Consider the following 22,709-nt stretch of genomic DNA (forward strand, 5'->3'; position numbering starts at 1 on the left):
GTACATAGACTAATACTACATTACAGTTTTAAGTTCAACAACAACACATACATGCTGGCCTTGCATGAGAGGAAATACGTCTCTGTACCAGCAGGTGGTGGTAGTCTGAATTTGTCATTCAAAAATAGAAACTCAAAGATGGACAGGATGGGTTAAAGACAGCAGTTAGCATGTTAACGGCATAACCCGATGATGAATGAACACAAATAATTCTGAACTGTTTCTGCTAAAGAGCTCAATGTTTAGATAAATAATCTCACCTCATATAACACGGTTGTTTCGATCTCACACCCTACTGAATTCAGTCGTTTGTTTGCTTTCCTCACTTTCAATTTTCTGCTCACCAGCAGTGCCCCCACCTCCACAAAATCTAGGGCGTCAGATTCTCATTGACAGCCTGACATTGACCAACAGCCGACCGCCAGCTTGGTGTGTCAGCGCACTTAGGCGATTCATAGTTCTTTAAACAGGCTGGTTGTACTTTTTCTTAAAAAGACATATATAAAGCTTTAATTTGAAGGAGTGTATTAATTATAATGAACCAACATATTTACTGGGAACAAGGCTTTTCAAGTTAGGAGACTCCTGGGTACCCATGGAACCCATTTTCATTCAGATATCTAAAAGGGGGACTTCAAGGAACCCCTTCAGATATCTTTCACCAACATTTAGCCTAACTTTGTAGTGATATGTAGCTTATTTCCTGACAATTTATGCCTAAATGGTTGCCACCAATAGATGCCTTAGGTTGTCTAGTTTTACAAGATACCACTTCCACTGCTAGCTTGAAAAATGAGTGTGCCACAGCTTATTAAATACAATAATGTCGGTGTCCAATTATTCTTGATACAATTATCCAGTTAGCCACTGGATGCTGGGACAAGTTTGACTTATCATCTTGTCAAATTAAGAAAAGTGTAAAGCTGCCAGGAACCCCAAATACTAGAAAAATACACAGGCACCTACAAAAATTTACATATACTTAGTGATAGTCATTCAAACTTTTATTGTAGAACAGCTCGTGAATAAAACAAGTCCAGAATATTCACAGGTGAAAAGACAAAATGCAGTTTTAAAAGTTGCCTCTACTAAATACTCTTATAATGGATAAATTGATAAATAAATAATTCAGCATTGTGTATAAAAGCATACAGTACAGTAGTGCAACAAAACTAAGAGTGTGGAGTGATTTAAGAACTCCATAATGAGAGTTGCATTTTAACTACTCTTACTATTGTATGTACATACTGACATGGAATTTCTTAAAAAATGAATAATTTATTTGAACTGGTCTTCCTGAAACTACCTGCTCACACTGTCGAGTGAGATCTCGGCTGACAGTAAAGACACATAACTGTGTGTGCCTCCATCCACAGGAGCCCCAAGCTGATAGAGTTTTCTCCTCTCTGGGCTGTCATAAAGGATGATAGACCCACTTTGGGATCACTGCCCACCATCTTCCAGCTCCATCTTCACATTATCGCAGAGTAGCCTAGGCGTGATTTTTAACTGTGTAAGGAGACAGACATGTTTGACTTGCACGACTTGTTCACTCTTTGAATATTCAGTGAGGTCTGTCCTTTGAAGCCGCTCCTTGGTCTCCTTTTGTGAGTGAAGCAGCTTTATTCATCGTGACTTATGCAAAGTGATCTTTAACCCAGAGGGAAACCACAAAGAACTCTTCAGGGACTTCTGCAAACCTCTCCTCAATGGATCATTTTTTGAAAAAAATAATGATTTTTTTCAGACAGACTAAAAGAAACCATGCACTTGAGTGGGATTGTGTTTTACAAAAGGGTCAATGTCAAGAAATGGATGTCATTTTATAGTGTCAAATTTGAAAAGACCTTTGCAACACCAGTCTAAAAACAACTTGTATTGTTAATTTGAGCATGTGCTGCTGTCGTCATAATACAAAAAGGGCTGATTTCCTGTTGCCATGGCAGTGATTGTAATACTGTCTCCTCGGGCAGCTGGATTTCTTCTACATTTTGTCCTGGAGATGTCCTGTTTTTATGCCAGGGAGCATTGTGTAACCCATAAAATCAATGCCCTGGATGATTTTGTGAAGACGGTTGGGCCAGCTGTGTGAGACATCTCATTATGTTTTCACTCTCTGCGGTATTCTGTGGCTCATGTTGTGCCATGTAGTCATATGGGTTTTAAACATAGAACGAGAGCAGGTGCAGCCATATTCCAAAAGCACTGGAGAGGAAACAAACACAAACAACATGCCTTATCCTGCCTTGAAGTGTCCCTTGTCCCTGGAGACCTCTGCTGTGCCATCACTCTGTGTTCAGCTGCACTCACACTGACACACACACAGCAGCCAAACCCTAAGCCCGAGCCCCAAACGGTGCTGATCGGCCGCCTCTGTTGCTTCCCGTAGAGTACAGTACCTGCTCCTTTAAGCCAGCAGGAGTGAGGGATCATGCTGTGATAAATGGCCAAGCAGCTAGCGGAGGGGAAGGGTTCCTCCAAAACTGTTTGCTTTAATTGCTAGTCCAGTTACAAATGGTATGGTTTGATTGAGCTCAGCAGGAAAATAGCATGTATGCATGTCAGTTTAACTGGCTGCTAAACTCCAGAGCAGCAGATCACGCCACAGCACTCGGGTTTTATTAGTTGACTTCAATAATGTAAAGAGCTCATCCAGGAGTAGATCTCGTATGAACGAGCCAAACCCACAGCAGACTATCAGTGATATACTGTATCCAATTTGCTCAACACAGGAACTAAAAGATATATGAAGGCATAAATAAGGAAAAACATTACATGAAAAATATACAATATTTCTTTCACTTCACATATGTGGAGCACATACTGTACTTGCATTTTAAAATGATGCTCACTTCTTGACATTGCAGCAGATTTTAAAATGAGGTTAGATCTGATTTCTCAGATGCCACAGCTGTTGCAATTACACCTACATCACATTTCTTATATCTCTGTTAGATGATGGTAGAGATGATGTCTGTGGTGAGATTATGATAGATTGGTGGCTGTGAGTGTGGCAATGTGCAAGCAAGTGTGTTTTATAAATTTTATATTCATTACATTGTGCGCTTAAAAACCTGCATTGTTCACATTTTGCTGAGCATTTGTATCTATTTAAACCATGGTTCACACTAAATTGGATTATTGACCAGGTTAATGGAGTCACTTAATTACTTAATTCCATCTACTGTAACAGTTGGTCATTAATTATTGTTACATAGTAATTACAGAACTATCATTAGTTTATTAAATTCTCAATAATTGGCCATTGATTTTTATAATTTGTTCCCATGATGTCAAACTGGAAGCCTAATGAACCAGATAAGTGCTAAATTCAGTCTTTTGTCCTGATCTGGCCATTTACCGAACTTACACAAAATGGAGGAGCATTAAAGGTATGCTATGCAGGAACTGTTGGTCACTGTTTGCAGACAGGACATTCAAACTTGGCATCTCCTCCTTATACTGCTTGGACGTACAATGTAGGAATGTTTTTGTTGTAATGGAAAAAGCAGCTACTTTAGCAAGCTAACTAGGCACCTACCTTTCCACCATAAGGGGTCATCCCTATATTCCCCGGGTTCTATGTTCCCCGGGTTCTATGTTCCCCGATCGGGGAACATAGGACCCTTTAAAAAAAAAAGGGTCCTATGTTCCCCGCTTTCCCCAAAAGGAAATATGTTCCCCGCTTTGTATGGGACCGGGGAACATAGGACCCTTTTGAGAAAAAGGGTCCTATGTTCCCCGCTTTTCCTTAACGGGTCCTAATAACATTTAGGGCTTATTTTTTCCACCATAATTTCCATAAATGCTGAATTGTGCGACATACTGTAGGTCTATGCGTTTGCTGATTTAACACTCACTTTGCAAACCAGCCTTTCAGCACCACGGACAGCGACAGAAGCTCCATATCAACACTTATCAACAGCCTGCCCTGACCTGGGCTCAAACAACCACAGCCTGATGATGTCTCCAAACTATCAAAAATTCAAATATAGCCGACACTAACAAAGCTACACAAAGATATCTTGCACAGTATGTCCATAAGCATAATCAAGAAAAACTGAGGCTGAGGGGGCTGAGTGACAGTCTACAACCACTGATGAGCATACACAGCATCATATCCACACGGTGGGACTCATCGCGCCTTATCAATAACACTGCGCAACAGAAAATATCTATAAAAACGTGTGTTTACTTCCGACCCTGAGATCTCCAACCCCGGGCATATTTGGCAGGTGGCAGCGGCCCCTTTATGACTCTTTTCCACCCTAGGCTAGTGGGAAAACTGTGTAGATTCATTGATATGATAAAACTGTCAGGCACACACAAAGCCAGAAATATGTATACACTATTTTCGGCATATTTGTAAAGCCGTGTGACGCTTGATTCTGTTTTATAACTCTCAGTTAATGTACAAACTAATTTCCACTCCATATTTATCCACAAGTGGACGAAGACGTCCTGAACCAGATTCATATCAATTTGCCGCCTGCTCCACCTGTCTGTATACCTCTGTGTAGGCTCCACCATGAGACAAACATGAAAGAAGTCGTGCAGTTTATTGTGTTTCACCGGCGAGGAGCTGTCATTACGTGCGACTATTACGCACGGTGGAGGTGATTCCCCTCGTCAGAGCTGCCAATTAGACTTACCACTACAACTCCTGAAAGTGGGGGCACAAAACACACACATATCAGCGGTAAACAGCTGTGAAAATGTATCCATATGCTCAAAACACAACATTTACAAGGAAAAAAAAGAAAGATTTTATTGGCTATAATTCAATTCACTGGGCTTTTATTTTGAAGTTCAGACACTTCCAGTCTATCATCGGCGTTAATATTTTGTTTAAGATCAAAAACGAAAAGAGAAATTTTGTATCAATCAAAATTGATCGTTATTTGATTGTGGTTTCCTCGTTTTTTCGTTTTAAAACCAAAAACCAAAATACGAAAAAACCAGCCTGAATGACAGTTCGTGTTATATAGCACGGGAACTATTGATTCTCTGATCTATTGAATAATCACATGGCACACTTTTCTTTCAAAAACATTAGTTTAATAGTGAACTCATAAAGAACGAGGAACACCTTGCATAACAATAATAATAATAATAATGATAATAGGCCTAATAATAACAAAAACTGAAAACTCCAAATAGGCCCTATAGCTTGTTTTCAAAAAAAGAAAAAAGAGGGGGAGAACATCACCAAAAAAGAAAAGAGGGGCTAAATAGCCTAAAGGAAAATTGCGCGGCTGACAGCCCTCCAATACGATACCAGATCTCTGCGACCAGCAATATACTGCTGTCTGAGCCTCTGGAGATGGGCATCCAACTCCCTCCACTTCCGTCTCCTTGTTGGGGGAGCATCACCCCGGTCTGCCATCTCCAGCTTCTCCTCAGCAAGCTGCTGCTGATCTTTCAAGTGGCGTAGAAACATCCACAGCGATGGGTGGCGCACTTGAACAGCATCGTTCAGAGTGCGATGATAAGCTACAAAAGAACAGAATTTTAACTATTCCTATTCCTCTATCAGCATGTCTTAAAGAAGGGAGTCACCTGTTGACTAATTGCGTTACATGGAAAGCCTTGTCGGAATGGTGGGACATTGGCATGTCGGAATGGTGTAAACAGACAACGCGTTACCAGCAAGACTCAGGCTTTGCCTTCTTCCCATCGGTGACGCCCACACACCTGTGTGCACGGAGCTTAGAATGCACACATTCTTGCTGGGCTTACACTGGTAAACGGTAAGAGTCACGTCACCGGATTTCAGCACTTTTGTGCTGAACAGCTACGCTGACTCTTTAGCGGAGGGTGGCAGCTCCCGGTGGCAGCTCCCGCGTCATTTTCCCCAGTGTGCCGACCAGGCTGGTCTTTTTTGCCTGTAAGGTGGTGGCGAGCTTTACAGAAGTGAAGAAGTTATCTGTGGGTCATGTTTCTCCCCTTCTCCAGGATGGATAAATAAATAAATATTATAAATAAAATTTTAAAAATAACAGACCCCAAAAGCTTTGTAGGCTATGGGATCGGGGAACATAGGACCCTTTTTTAAAAAAAAGGGCCTATGTTCCCCGGGTCCTTTTGGGGAAAAGCGGGGAACATAGAACCCTTATTATTAATAAGGGTCCTATGTTCCCCGGTCCCATACAAAGCGGGGAACATAGGACCCTTTTGGGGTCCCATACAAAGCGGGGAACATAGGACCCGGGGAACATAGAACCCGGGGAACATAGGTACGCTCCCCCACCATAAAACAGGCCAAGTCCGTGTTGCTTTTCATCCAGATCCTCTCCCGAAAGTAAAAGTGAAACTCCAGATACACCCTCATTCTGGAACAGGCTATTTCCGCTTGGTATTCTGCCCCTAGAATACACAAAAATAATGGACATAACCACAGTGACTTAGCCCACTGGCTTGTGGACTCCTGTTTTGAAGCGCTGGGCTTGGCACTTTGGCTCTCACCATCTTGTTATTTGGAGGGGGTAGAGTTAACCATAACGCTAACTGCTAGCTTGGTTAGCATGGTAGATTTACAGGTAAAAGAGTTTTGGGAAAAACAGTCTTAAAACCAAACAAACAAAATGTACAAAATGTATGTAAACACCTGACTCCTTAAAGGGCATTTAATTACAACAAAATGCTGAACAAGACTTGGTTACGTGACCAAAACATTAGCATTAACTTTCATGAACTGAGAACAGATTGAAAAAGCGACGGCAATGGCTACGCCTGGGCTAAACTCTGTGAATCTGGGGTTTTGCCATGGCTACGTTACCTAACCAGTGTTGTTGCCATACAACTCTTGGATGTGTGCTGCAACCTGGTCACTATGTTTTAATAAACTCCTGACATCTCCCGCGTACTGTTATTGGCTGGGGTCTATGCACCACTGCCTAAAGGTTGCAGAAAGAAAGACAGAAAGAAAGCAAGCAAGAAAGAAAAGCCTTTTTGTGTGTGGATTTCAGGACATCAAAAGTGTGTTTGGCTCTTTTTGAAATACTCAACAACATGATGTGACATCAGGGAAAGGTTGACATTTAAACTCCAACAATGTTTTATTGATTTCAGCAGTCTGACAGGTACTTGCCAACATGATGCCCCACTTTAGTGATAAGTCACACCTTTGACAGGTTTCTCAAAGAAGGTTGAGATGGCACTTTAGAAAATGGTGGCTCCCTTGTTAATACAAAACATTTTGTATCATAACCGTGATTGTATCAGCATGTCTGTACAGCTTTGTGTGTGTGCGCACGTGTGTGTGTCCCTTTATGATGATTCTGTGTTCCCTCCCCGAATTCTTAGATTTATGTGAGTCTGTGAACGAAGCGCAGGTTGGACTCTTCATTTGTTTTTTTTTTCCCCTCAACAGCAGTTTGTTGAGTTTGAGCTGTGGGTTGAAGCATTGATCAGTCCATCAGTTGGTGGTTTAATCAGAACTGATCAGATGAGACCTATGGATGAAAGTAGAGGAGCAGCTGCTGCAGACGCAAATAAAAGCAAACTTTTAGACCTAGCGCTGGACTGCATGGGCATTAGAACACAGTTGGTTTCACCCAAAGTAGTTTAAAAAAACAGTGGCCAACATTAAAATGAGAGTAGTGTCATACTAAGGAATAGAGTGTTTTATTTCTATATGATGTAATGAATGGTTAAATTTCACATTCACTGCACCTGCACCTTTGTGCTCTGGGAGGGAGTGTGGTGCTCTGAATAACTGAATGGTATAGAGAGCTTGTTTTGTGGCTGTGTTAGCTGATAATATGATAATGATATAATGTGTAAATAATCATGCATGTGGGTTCTCAATTTACTTATTGAGCATATTGGTTGTTTTAGTGATATTTCTTTAATATTAGCTGTTTATCAGTTTGTTAGCAAGGTACTGTAATGTTTTCTGATGGGACACGCAAATGAATAGCAAAAAAAATTGCTATTCATTTGCTTCAATAAATTATTTGTTCCTTGATTTGTTCAGTTCATTATTGACTCAAGAGTTTATGTAACTTACTGTTAATTATACAACAGTTGGTTCCAAAGAAGTAATTTGACCGGACAAGAGGCATTTCAGGAGTACTCATAGAGTGTACAGCAGCACTGGGACTTTTAATTATGCATGTATCACTCTGCTTCATCTGTGTTTTAAATGGTTTATTACATTAACTGTTTATTAGCCTATATTAACAGTCATCATAACAAACTTTGCACGTCAAAGATGACCAGTATTCCACAAATAACATATGAATTTTTTTGTGAATGGTCATCATAAGACGACAAATGGAAGGAAATAAGCCCAGATACTTTACTGCAACCCGCCAGAGCCAATGTTGAAATGTGCTGTCTCATCAAGCTGTTAAATCATTGAAATCACATATGCTGCCAAAGCGGCTGTCAACAGACTCTTATACAGATAAATGTACATGATGCAAAGTAGCTGACCTGTAGTGACGTGTTGATCAACACAAAGTAGCAAGCTAGTGTGAAGGAACGTTTATGTGTTGCTTGGCAAAAGTCCAGTCACAGTGCAGTTGTGGGAACAGGGCTACATTTGTGTTGATGGAGCTAAATAAATGATTAAATAAAAAAACAAATCATAACCTGTTGTCGCTTATCACTGCTAATTAATAAAAGGTGCTGTTGCATAAAAGCAGTATCACACTCGAGGTTGTATGCACATCTGATACTCAGTACAACAGCACTCCTTGTGTGATGCTTAATTGTTACCATGCCGTTATTAGAAACTCTGTTGTTGATTCTAGTTAGCTGTCTGGTGAACTGTAATTACTCATGATAGCACACACCAATGTCTCCCAAATCCCTAGTTGAATATGCAGACTTCATCCGCATGAAAAATGGTCATTTGAAGAGACTCCAGATATTCATTTTGCAGCTCTCACTGATCCTGTCATTAATTTTCACCTTAGCATGACATAACTTTGTCACCATTTTCTCTACCCCCAGGGGGTCTAAAACTTATCATGCATCACCACCACAACCAAAATATCTCCTCTCCCATGTTTCACCACCTTTTCAGACTCTCATTTAAAGTGAGAATTCTCACTTTCTTCTTTATCCACAGATCTTGTATTTTCCTGGATCTTTAATGAGTACCCGACATTTGTGAAGCAGGATACTCGTCGATTCATCTCACAGGAGACGGGGAATCTGTACATCGCCAAAGTGGAGCCCTCTGATGTTGGCAACTACACCTGCGTGGTGACCAACACCGTCACAAAAACCCGAGTTCAGGGTCCACCCACTCCACTAGTGCTCCGCAGTGATGGTGAGCCCTGCTTTTGAACACGCTAATTGCACTAAGCCACTGTTATGACAACATTCACAACCGCCACAACAGATGAGACTGCTGGGGAGTAGTCTGTTCTGGTTAATTGGTCTGCATATCACAGGGTTTTGTCCTAGAATCTACTGATAACAGTATCCTGTCATAGGAACATTAATTTGGTTGCAAAAATGTACTGAGTTGGCCTTATCAGATTCATCGTTTTACAGATATCGCCGTTCCAAATTTGAATTTGGATGTTATATATAATTAATCTGTATTTGCACAAAGCCAATTCTCTGTTAGAACAAAATATTTAAACCCAATTGCCAGAAAAAAACTGTTGGTAATGTATGTTAGCTTACACTGTACATTATGTAGCTCATATGTTGAAACTTTACATTTCAACACCAATGGCACAATCACAGCTGGAGAAGCCATCAATGTCTTTGGTAAAAAAACATCCCTGTTGCGAAAACAGCCATGACTTGCTAAAGAAACACCCACATTTGGTGGCCAAAGAGCCACTGGAAACCCAGAAACGAGTCGCTAAAAAACAACTGGTTGTGTTATTTGTTGGTCTTGAGCAGTGGTCTGCAGCTTGGCAGGTGTCTCATATTGTTGACATCCACCATCCCCTTCACCTCCCTAAGATAAAGTCAGCTCATATCTCACTTTAAAAATGTTGATATGATACCTATGAAATGTGCAAATTTAACATGGCCATGGTTTGCAGAAAGGTACAGTGCTAACATTTTCTTCTGGCCACTGGGTTACAGGGATATTTGAAATACAACTCGACTACATTTTATACTACACTTTTAAATAACAGCCAGTGTAAATGCTCAGTTATGTTACGAGGCTACAGTTGAACCCTCTACAGTGAGAATGTTTACTCTAACGCTGACTAAATAATGCAGTCCCAAAGTTTTCACTTTAGGAGTGCATCTACTTACACATGGAATCATGAAAAATATATCACTCCCCAAAGGCATTTCCCCACCAGTCTCAAGCTCGCAACTTATGTTGTGATAATAACACATCTCAAATATATTTACCTCATTCCACTTTCATCATGTCTTTTGATGGTGTTTTCCTTCTTTTTTTGTCACCTTTATAAGTAATAAAAAATGCACCCCTGTCACCCTGTGCTGGGATCAAGTGGGTGATTTATCACAGCAGTGCTGGAAATTTGGTCCAGTCCTGGTAGAGATGGTTTCAAGGAATACAAATGAAATTCAAAGGTTAATTATCTCTTTCTTTGCTAATTTCAGCATGTCCTTTAACATGTGGATCTGATGCTTTAGGCTGGCCTTATCAAGGCACTCTGGAGGAAAGGTCACTGTCAGCAAGTAATGTAATTGTAGGCTTCTGTCCCAGAAGGATGTTTTTTACCATATGTAATGTAATGCAGTACAAGAAATATGGAGCTAGATGTTATTTTCATGAGAAATGTTCAGTTTTAGTTAATTACAGCTGATCCCGTGCAAAAGTGAAGACTACCTCTTCTCAAAAAGCTTTGTTAGGCCTTGTTATTGGAAGATACTGTAAGTATCAGTGGTAACACAAAGTGTTAAATGAGTTATGAATGTTTCACAGGAGGTGTTGCATTTGTTGACAAATCGATATAATGGACACTAAAGAAATATGTGCTTACCACCTCATTAAATTTCATTATTAATTGTTTGGAAACTGCTGATGAATGATTAAAGTGGGGTTAGGCCATTAAATTTTGTTTCACTGGGCAAAAAAGCCATAATAACCTTGTAGCCTATTGTAATTCAAGTGGTCTGAGAGAACACTACACTTGTGCACATCTATTTGGCTCTGTTTTCAGGCTTAAGAAAATCTAGCCCATGACGGGAGACTATATGGCCAATCACATGCCACTCTCAGAGAGAGCAGCTGTCCATCATGACAATCACTGCTTGTGAACTGCCAGACCATTCTCATTCCAAAGTCATCGAACACCAATTATTTCAGCGTCACCCAACGCCAATGGCCTCCTTTCTCGGTGGTATGATATGCAGCCAGGTGGTGTCAATATGGAACGTGTCCGGACTCACCCTTTCATGTTGTGATGATACACCGCCAATAGACTGGGACGCCACCTGTTGTGGTGGCGTCAGGCTGAAATGCTACCATTAACAATATATTATAAGGAAAGTCCCTTTAGGGTGGGGGGAGGTGGTGGGGTTGGTGGATGGGTCCAACAAACCCTGCACTGTCACATGGGAGCCCGGTGTTTGCTTCCAGGATTTCAAACCAAGATGTTTTTCACAGACCTAGCCATGTGCTTTTGTTGACATCCCCGCGTTGGTAGTGCATCCTGGAACGTCTACAGCAGACACAGAAGGATACCTAGTGCATAGTATGTAGCCGTGAAAAGCCACTCTCAAAGTGACAATATGTGATGACTTGGGATGAGAACGTGTTGAAACTGCAGTCAAACTGTCAAACCAGGCAGTGCCGATCAAATATGAATCAAGATTCTGTTACTAAGTTGCCTATTTCTCGCCTGAAGTGTTTTCAGAAACATATTTTAGTGTAGTAATCACCGACAATCAGAGAGACTGTATATTTCCTGTGAAAATGGAAGTGTATTTTGAAAAAGGATAATGCATGTAACAGGCAGAACTTGACACAGTGTCCTAGAATGTCAACAACCAACGCACCCAGGGAACCTTGTACGTTGTATCTGGATGCGAAAAGTCGATGACCAAATGTCGATATGTGACGAGGTCGGAGTGAGAATGCGGTGGTTCACTACTTACCTTTACACTTACCTGCAATTCTTGATAAGAGAAAAAGGTGAAAAACAAGTCTTAAATTTGGTTAAAAATTGTCTTCAACAGCATTACATTTAAGGGATTGCTACTGATAGACACCCTCATCCAGAATAACTTGTGTGATTTGAGAGATCGTTTTTTCAAGCAATTCCTGAGCACTTCCCCTCCTTGCTTCCTTCCTTTCTTTTTTCATTATACCTCTATTTCACCGAGGCAGTGGGTCTAGCAGCAAAACATGAGTCCCACCGCGGTCACGGTGGCTAGGGTTGGGCGGGGGGGGGGGGGGGGGTGCAGGTTGGCACATTAAACAGGTGTCCCCTACAAAAGGTTATGGTGTGAGACAATTACCCGTCCACTTCCACCTGTCTTTTTAAAATGGGTGATAGTGCTGTGGTTACATTCCAGTATGAGACAGTTGTGATAAGGATCTGAATTAGCTTTCACAGTCACTCAGGGAGCCATCCTGATAACACATGCCTCACCAAATCAACGAGATGAAATTGGCCTGTTTCCTCCATCTCTAGAGCTATTTGTGCAACACAGACCTGAATTACAGCAATAGGGGAAAAACCTATTGTTACACTGGTGAGGATGAGAGGGGCTTAAAATACCACGTTGTGCACCCAGAATTGGCACAGCCAGGAGAAATCAAAGTAGGCCCATTACAAATTCATTGATGTAATTTACCTTAGTGTCATTTAAGGGGAAGACAAAAAAATATGCATGTGCTTTTCTCGACGATGTCAGACACTCCAGTCTTGATTTATGAATAAGCCTCTCCCAAAGCTAGAACACCAGAGAGCCCACATCCCCGTCTTCTCCTTTATTCAGAGATTTTTAGCATGCACAGCAGCAATATTATAATCCAGCAGAGCTGCTTCACCGACAGTGAATGGGATGCTTTGTAGACACAGTGGCGGTACCCAGGGGGATTTTATGGGCCCATTTTCTGGTTCATAGCTGTTAGCACTACAACGAGATGAAACTCATCTGGATGTAAAAGCTCAAACCGTCTATGAATTCTCAAAGTTGTTTTTTCCATTCAACATCAGTGTGTAGCATGTCCACTGGAGAGCTGTGTTTTGGCTTCTTTTTCTCATTATTTTCAATGGGAGAGCAATGTGTGACAGCGCTGAGAGCAGAGCATGTTTCTGCTGCTCAGATCGCACAGCGTTGGAAGTTGAAAAACATTTCAGCTTACTGTAAAAAGACGGCTGTGCTTGAAAAAGATTTTCAGTAGCTGTGTTGCAACAGCAGAAGCCACAGCTAGTGTTTTTATTTAGGGCTTTTTTTTTTGCCTGAGTTGTTTAGCTGGAGTTCTTCTTTTTGCACTAACACCAACGCTCATTTGCATTTCTCTTTCAGGTGTGATGGGTGAATATGAGCCAAAGATTGAAGTTCAGTTTCCAGAGGTTGTTCATGTTGCCAAAGGATCCACTGTAAAGCTGGAATGCTTCGCTCTGGGAAAGTAAGCCTACTCTTTGTCAGGCTCAGCATGCTGACTCGCATATAAAAGAAAAATATTACCAGAAGAGTGCTGGGGTATTTTTTTCATGTTTCACTGCTTTGCTGCAGTCCTCGTGTGTTTCAAGTTATGCTGAACATCTAAGAAATTAGAGGGCACTTGTTGCCTAAAATATCAGGTTTTGTAAGACAATGCACTGAAGCCCAGAGTACAGGATGAGCTAATTTGGCCTAGAGCTAGATTAGTGAACAGTTTTACCTAATTCTGTGGAGTAATTGTTGGAGCTTAATCTTCACCAGGGAATGAAACCCCTTATCTGTACCTGATATGCCCCTTAAAGGAATACTTCACCCACAATTTAACCATTAATATATCAGTTACTCACCATGTATTACCTTGAATCTGTGAAGAAAACTATGCCTCAACTGAAAATGATAAAGCAGAATGAAAGACAGTATAAATCTAAAGACAGAACATCTATACACGTAACCTGATATTAACTCACATGCCCTTAAATACCGTATATAATTTTAAGATCTCAAACGTCTCAATTTGCAAGATTAAGCACAGAGTGCTCGAATTAACCTCAAATTGTTTCATTATCCTTAAAATTTAGTGAAAGAGCAGGCTGAGGAGTAAAATGTTTAGAACGTTGGCCTTTTTATAATCAAATTCAGCTTTTTACGCTCTAAATGTACATTTTACATGACCACTATATTATTATTATAATATTCCTGGGGAAAGTTTAAAGGGATACTTCACCCACAAAATTACCACTTCAGTTACTCACTGCATGTTACCTTGAATTCTTAAAGAAAATGTTTTTCTTGCAGGCCTCCATGATAAACTGGAAATCCCAAAAAGGCAACCATCCATCATTCTTGTGCAGTATAATCCAAGGCTCATTTAATGTGTGCTCAGTATTTTCCAAACACATTCATTTCTAACTTAAACCTTTTGAAACACTTCTGTCTACAAGTGATATTGCATTTGTTTGGGTAGCACTGAGCATACAACCATACAAATGAGCCTCAGATTATACTGTAAGAGTTGTGTGACAGTTTGTAAACTGATGTTTTGATATAGCTTTGTTGTTGTTAAATTTGGACCCTGTTAATGTAAATTCATGAAGAACAGTCGCCTTTTTGGATTCTCCTTTCATTGCGGAGGCATACAAGAAAAACAAGTGTTCTTCATGAATTCAAGGTAACACATGGTGAGTCATTGATATACAAATCATCATTCTGTGGGTGAAATATTCCTTTAAAGGGGAACACCATCTAAATAAAGAATTCAAGTGAGTTATTTCCATGTCCTGAAAGTCCAATCAATATTTGTGAACATGAGCTACTTGTTCTTGAAGCCATAAACCAGAGAAGTCTCAAACTTGTGATGTCATGGGGTATAAAGTCTGGAGCTGCTCCAAAGACAATGAAGGGAAACCTGATTTTTGTGGACCCACGGATTTTTTCTTTTCTGTTTTATACCCAAATGAGCTTTATGCTATTGTTGTGTTCTCTGTTCTAAAACAGAAAAATGTACCCACATACTCAGAACATTCCCCTGGACACTCTCAGTGTACTGTGAACATCTTTCCAATTCATTGTCTGTGGTGCAGCTCCAGACTTAGTGCCCTATGACATCACAAATAGTAGTTTTTTGGATCTGAGAGAGAACTGATTTTTATTTACTAATATTTTAGACTGTCTTAGACCATGCTAATAATATGTATGAATTTGGGAGATTAGCGAACTTCCCCTTTAAACTGTCTTTAAACTTAATAATTTAGTGGAGTGACCATGGAATGTGTGTATTTAAGATGTGAAAAAGTTGAATTTGATCCTTAAAAGACCTGAACATTGTGCTTGCAGGGATTTTAATGAAATAATTAAAGGTTAATTTGATCATCCTATCCTTAATCTTCCAAATGAAGGTACACTTGAGACATTAAATTCAAATATTTAAGAGACTGTGAGTAATATTAGGTTGAATGTGTATAGATAATGAGAAAATTGACACGTACTGTCTTTAATGCAGCTCTAATTCAGTAATAAGGCATAAGAATATGTTTGGTAAACTGTGAAAATTCACTTTTAGCAGTTTTGTCTTTGTCAATCAATAATCAGTTTGTATAGCATAAGGTTTTCTGCACAATAACTGATTTGCACACAAAAAATAGACAGGTAACAGTTATTTTCTACTTGGTGTCAAACCTAAATAACCTTTTAATAGATCAGACTCTGCTCTTTTTTTCTTGTTATATATTCTTTTTTAATTGAAAGCTGTGACTTCAGAGGGTTAAACGTCTCTGTGTATCTCCTCCCAGCCCAGTACCATCTATAAACTGGAGGAGAGTGGACGGTGTACCCTTCCCCAGGAAAGTAGACATGAGGAAAGCCAGCGGTGTCTTGGAAATCCCATATTTCCAGCAGGAGGACGCCGGCACGTACGAGTGTGTGGCAGAGAACTCCAGGGGAATGAACACAGTGAAAGGGAAGCTCTCTTTCTACGGTAGGTGATCCTGACATGCATGAATATTTGACCAGCGTGAACCACATCTGTCAGACCTGCTCAGACTGAGAGGCAACACAAGCAGACACAACTGGTCTTATAAAGCAGTCAGTGGTGATCAGCAGAGGCTCATGTGGCGTAGCTACACGAGGAGGGAGGCTCGTTTTAACGGCACATCAAAATGATTAAAGGCTGTCAGCCATGATGCCTCTAATATTTTGATCCAGATTAAACAAGTGATGCGGATGAGGCTGAGCCCTTGGATACGACCTTGTTGGTGAGCCTTGTATTGGGTTCCACCAGATGGCATCATGATTGACATCCAGCTTGACTGGAGATCAAAGCCGTTAAATGTACTATACATAGGCCGGTGGCACATATGTCAGGGACATAATCTGCACAGCAGCATCTGGATCGACAGGAAGGAGGTTAGCAGATTCACTCATTGGCGCCTATAGTCCTGAAGATGGAGTCACACCTACTGAGTTCAGATACTAGAAGTCATAATATCTACTGACACTTCATTCCAACATGAAAAAAATCCAGCATCAAAAAAATAGTCTGCACTGACAAAATGATAGCTAGTGCACATTAAACTCTTTTTTGATAAAAACATCTTCATTTGACAGTAATTATGATCTTTGTTAAACTGACATCTATACATAGCGTGACATGTATATTGTTAAATACACTAGTTGGTCGGTACAGAGCTTCACTGTAGGAACTTGATATTTTTGCAATTCAACAATTATTCCACTTTCTCAAAAAGATTGTCGTGACTAATCTTCAAGTTAAAGTAGTGTGATTTAATTGTTCCTAAACGAGACCTCACTAAGGTAGCACTTGTGGGGTGTTGTTTATTTTCTTTTCTTTTCTTGCATGTTTAACGATGCTCGTTATTTCCTTCTCCGTTTTCTGTATAGTCTTGAAAATCCTATACAAATAGACAAATTCGTTATAAAATGTCACGTTAAAGACACCTCCATATACTGTATGTATGTATTTACTTTTGCCTACAGAAGCGAATTGCATTCACTGAATAAAAAACAAAATGGACACTTTATCTCATAATTACGACATAAGATCTTGTAAATACGAGATCCCAATGTTGTAATTACAAGATCTGCATTGTTGCTTTTGTTGACGTCCCGGTGTGGGTTGCCATATGCTTTTGTTGGGAAGATAATTTATATATTTTAGATATTTCACAGTTTTACAGCAAATGGCTACACCAACATCAGGATCTCCTAATTACGAGACATAAGGATTTCATAATTATGAGATAAGGTGTCAATGTTTTGTTTTATTCAGTGAATGCAAAGCGCTTCCGTATTTGCCCATATTAAATGGGTGTCTTCTTTGAAAAGGCTTTCTGATCTAATGATGTGATAAAGTATGAATCTATGGATCAATTATGTATTTCAATGTAAATAAAAAAAAGTATGAAACCACATAAAAAAAATAAATAAATAAAAACATTCGTCCATTGTGACAAGAAAATGTAATTAGCTCTGGAAATATTTTAGGTTTACCAACATGGTCACAGCGCCATAGTAAATAATTAAATATCTTTTATTTTTATTATAGTTTGTTACTAACTGTATACAAACCGCAAACAAAATACCATAAGGAATCATAAAGGGCCGTAATCACCTATTTAACAACTGTGGAGGGGCATTTTTTGTTGATTTTCAATTTTCTGCAACCCAACCCTACAGGAAGTTCCCCCCAGGAGAATTTTTTTGGAATTTCACAGATAAACAAACAATTTAAGAACATTCAGAGACAAGAATCTTAGATAGGGTACTCACAGTTTTGATGGCTAAGTGCCATTTTAAGGCCCACATACTCCAAACCCACTGCAGAGAACTAGCGGCTATGGAAGCCCCCTGCTGCATCGCCAGAGCTCAGCCAACTAGTTGCACATAAACACACCAAAAAGACTACAGCTGACGGCCAACCAGCACTAATGATTTGCGCCTGCATGAGAGGAAATAACTCTCCACACCAGCAGACGGCGGTAGTCTGCATTTGTCATCAAAAAGGGAAACTGGAAGACCGTCATGACACTAGTTAGCCAGTTAGCAAACTGACAACACAATCTAATGTTGAAAGTATGGAGCATATTTATTATGCACCAGTGAACAATAACTCAAACCATCACACTTATTTCTGCTAAAGAGCACAATGGCAAAAGAAAAGTAATCTTACTTTATGTAACATATTTGTTTGGTCTCACTCCCTCTTGACTTTAGCAATATTTTCTTCACTGTTGTTTCTCTTCTCGTGTGCTGCCAGTCATAAACATTTCATACACCGATAGGCTCCACCACTGCCAGCGTTGATTCCAACAACAGGCAACGGTGCAGGGCACACCACACCAATTAGGGTGAGAGAAGCTACCCGACGACCAAACATTGGCTTGGTGTGTCAGGGCCTTTAGGGGGCAGCATATGATTGAGGGCCACTCAGGAAAAGTGTACACACTGACTTTTTTATGACCTTTTTATGACATTTTAATGACTTGTTTTTATGACATATTACACTATGACTTTCTGCAACCTTTTTATGACAGTTTCATGGCATACTAACACTTTACCAAAGCTATAACATTCAACAGTTAGGGCAGTAATAGGGCCTACATATTGTCATATTACATCCTAGTTTTTCCCAATTTAATACATTTGAAACTAATGAAACAGACAGTACAGTGTTTGACATTGATTGTCCCCACAGCAGTCGAGCAACAGCTTCTGCTACGGTACGGCAACACCACTTGGACAAACCACATGCAGAACTGCAATACAGTGTAATGCTAGAACCTGCAGTAATAATGATGGCAATTTGTTAAGTTTATTTATGATTATTTTGGTGGTGCATGGTTGCCTTTTGTAGCATAGCACTTTTTTTCTATTTTTCTATATTTAATCAATATATTGGCAGGGCATTTAGGGGCGACGTGTCCCCCTAATATATAGTATATGTATGGATATTATAATTAGTGCCAAGCTATAAACAGACAGAAACTGTATGCAGTAACAGTAAACTGTAAATTGGGTGACAGAATAAGTATCTGAAACCACAATTGATCTTGTTCTTCGAATTAAACTTTATTGGAGGATACAGTTTTTATTTTTTGTGACTTATCAACACCAGACAGAAACTCGCGGGGACAGGAAAGGTTTAGAGAGGAGGGACTAATATTATAAATCATATTTGTCTATCTGTGCTGTATAAATAATCAAAGTTATCAAACCTCCCAGACCATACAAGTTTAAAACACCTATTCTGATGACTTCCTATCATCACAAATGATATGGTCATGAATGAATGGATAAAACGATACCATTACATTCATACGTTAATAATATTTTAGCCAGGACTGATGTGTTCAGGTTTGGCAGGCTGCTCACTTGCTCTCTGAACAAACTATGGATTTTCCTCCCACCTCGACCGCTCTCTGTTTTCTTCCTTCTGATTTTCTTCCCTTCAAGTCATGCTGTGTCAGCTGTCAAAAATAACTCATTTGGGGCATTAAACAATTTGCCATGATTTACAGCGGCGCTGGAAGCCCTTCGCCTCGTTCACTATAACAGCCCAAGAGCACGCTGTGATCCACCAAGGCTTGATTTGTCCTTTTGAGCTGTGGCCCCGCTCTCATTTTTGATGTGTTTTGTCAGTCTCTCTTTCTCTCTCTCTCTCTCTCTCTGCTGCTGCTGCTGCTGTCTGCAGCCAGGTGATAAAAATCAGTAATCTTATTTTGAACTCCCTTTGAATTAAGCCTTTGAGACATTCGTCAGCAGTGTAAGCCAATGGGGGAATCGATAAGGGTATCTCTTGTGCATCCAAGCAAGCTACAGTGGAAAGAGAGCTGGGCTTTGTGTTAGACAGGAAGAAATGAAGGTGTTACTTTACGGTGGCACTATGGTCACTTTAAAACATTCTCACACTTATTCACCCTTAAATTCCACTCACACAGTAGGCCTAATGTGTTTGGAGTTTCTTGTCCTGTATATAAAGATATAAAGGAGGTGTATTTCAAATTTACAATAAAAAACTGGAATTCTTTAACTGCATTGAGGTTTGAGGATGACGTTCAAACTCGAGGTGAAATTAGACTCATTACATTTTCATGCAAACTGAGCTCTTTGGGTCTGGTACATTTTGCCACTGACTTTCTTCATAATTCTGTGTTGGAAGCAGTTTTTGACCACTACACAAGCCAAAGACGAGAACTTTTGTTAAATTTCCAAGCTTTTCCAAGCTTGGAAAAGAAATGGCTGTTTGCTCCCTTGTTGATGTTGATATTACTCAGAGGGAAAGTAAATGCGAGGCTGTGACAGGTTAGTTTCCCCTGTTGTATTCACATCTGCGTTTCTGCAGACTTTACCGCTGCATTATCTCATAGTGATTTCACTGATAAGGCAAATCCCCATCTTTCCTCTGCTTTAGCCATTTGACGTTTGTTCTGATTGTATGCGCGCTTGGCCCCGGTGCAGGCAGAGATGGGCTGCCTGCTTTCATTTGGTAAGCGTTGACTGAGAGTCAATACGTTCGCAGCGGGTGAGGGATAGAGTGAGGGACCCTGTCAGTGAGGTGAAAAATAAAAAAGATCAACAACAACAATGCAGTCCTGGAAGGTGCAGTGGGTGGGGCAGCTCAGCCAGGCTCTGATAGAGGGTTGCGGTAGCATGAATGGATGTGAAGCTAAATGAGTGGTGATGTTGGAGCCTTATAGAGTAACTTTTTACCATCTTTCCCTGTGGGCTCTTTTCTAAACACACATAGCTCAAAGACTTCTTCAGGCGTAGGGACTGGTAATAAAAGATTGAAACCAGTGGCAATGTGGAAATTTTTTATAGTGGTGACCTGATGGGGCAACTGAAAATATTGGGGTGCCACACCAAAACCTAAAGCCATAACTGAATTTCAGGACCTCCATTATACTGTTGAGGTATATAGGCTAGTTGAAAACTGTCAGTATGGTTATTTGCACACTGATTTAATTTGGTTTCTGACTTTACAGTTATTCTTATTGATTATCTGAGGTGTGCAGATTAATATCAGTACAGGGAACATTTTGAGTTCCACAACAATCCTGTGTTATGTATCTCTACATGTTAGGTGATTCATTGTTCTTCAAATAGGCTGATTATCCTTTTTCTCAAAAAGACAAATATACAGCTTTAATTTGAAGAAAAACATTCACTGTAAAAAAAAAAAAAAAAAAAAAAAAAAAACATTTGCTGGGAACAAGCCCTCTCAAGTTTAGGGGAAACTCCTGGGTACCCATAGGAACCCATTTTCATTCAGATATCTTGAGGTCAGAATTCAAAGGAACCTTTGATAATGGCCATGCCAGTTGTTCCTATGGCAAAATTGAGCCTTTGTAGTGTTATTTAGTGCCCTTCCTGACAAGCCATGCCAACATGGTTGGTACCAATTGATGCCTTACCTTGTCTCATTTCACAAGATAGTTAAACAGCTACCGCTGTACAAGCTGTATAAAATGACCGAGCCACACCCCTATAAAGACGGTAATATTGACCTTCAATAAATTTTGCCAGGGACGGCCACTGGGGGGGCCATCATTGTAGCAGGGCACCCCATGGCCTCCCTTGGGGCACCACTGGGAGACACTGCAGGTGAAAACTTTTTATTTATATATTTATTTAATGCACTGGTCAATTTTAATTTTTAGGGCTTTTTTGCTTCCAAAATGTCCAAAATACACATTTTTCTATTTATCTTATTTAACCCAGAAAGCACATATTTGATAATTTAATGTTTCATTTGTATATTTAAGCATAACATTTCAGAAGACCTTTAATAAAAAATGATTATTTTAATATAAGTAATTAACCTTGAAGTTTCATGGTGATATCTATTATTATTATTATTATTATTATTATTATTATTATTATTATTATTGTTATTGTTGTTATTATTATTATGTCATTTATTTATTTTTATCCATTTCATCTATAATTTCTCTTTTTTTGTCTTAAAATGTAAAGAACTTTACTGTGAAAGGGTATTTTCTCAAAATGAGTTTTTTGTATCATTGTTGTTGTTGTTGTTGTTGTTGCCTCATACTCTGAGCCTGAAATCTTCACTCCAGGAGCGCTTACATACACCAAACTCTTCAGTTGTATTCCCATCTATATTCTTAAGGTTTTTACACAGGGATTTATTCATTTATCAGTCACAGCCTGATTTATATACAGTAACATTTTATTCCTAAAAACATACCCAATTTTTTATGGCTGTTGACAGTATTTCCTGATTTATGGAGAAATAAATAACCAAAATCACCTCAGTACAACCCTTAACTCTTAATATGTCAACAAAATGAAACAAGAATTTTGAATCCTGCTTTGTCCAGTGTTTAGATTTCTGTTCTGAAAATGTACACTGAAAAAAGAGAATTGTTGGACCAACTTAATTAAATTACTTCAATTGGTAACACTACAGAATTAGGTTTTAACAAAGTAATATCAGCAAGTTAAATTAACACAATTGTTTTAAGTCAGATGTACTTTAACAATTTGATTGCTTTTACATCAAAAGTTTGAATTAATGCAAATTAATTTTAAGGCAAGTCAACGTAAAGTTTCCTATTCTGCCAACTTAATATTTGCTGTACCCAAAACTAAAATACTAC

The 22,709-nt window shown here is 39.5% G+C and overlaps 1 protein-coding gene across 2 annotated transcripts in view; it reads left to right on the forward strand.

Moving 5' to 3' along the window:
- The window catches only part of cntn4 (contactin 4), a 216,130-nt gene that overhangs the window by 125,280 nt on the left and 68,141 nt on the right, over positions 1 to 22,709 (forward strand). For both annotated transcript variants that reach the window (XM_033626983.2, XM_033626984.2), the window contains exons 6-8: positions 9,080 to 9,283; positions 13,435 to 13,537; positions 15,861 to 16,045. In XM_033626983.2, the coding sequence (XP_033482874.1) occupies positions 9,080 to 9,283; positions 13,435 to 13,537; positions 15,861 to 16,045 (492 nt within the window). The remainder of the gene's footprint in view (positions 1 to 9,079; positions 9,284 to 13,434; positions 13,538 to 15,860; positions 16,046 to 22,709) is intronic.

The sequence above is a fragment of the Epinephelus lanceolatus genome, chromosome 1, assembly GCF_041903045.1.
Source record: "Epinephelus lanceolatus isolate andai-2023 chromosome 1, ASM4190304v1, whole genome shotgun sequence".
NCBI lineage: Eukaryota > Metazoa > Chordata > Actinopteri > Perciformes > Serranidae > Epinephelus > Epinephelus lanceolatus.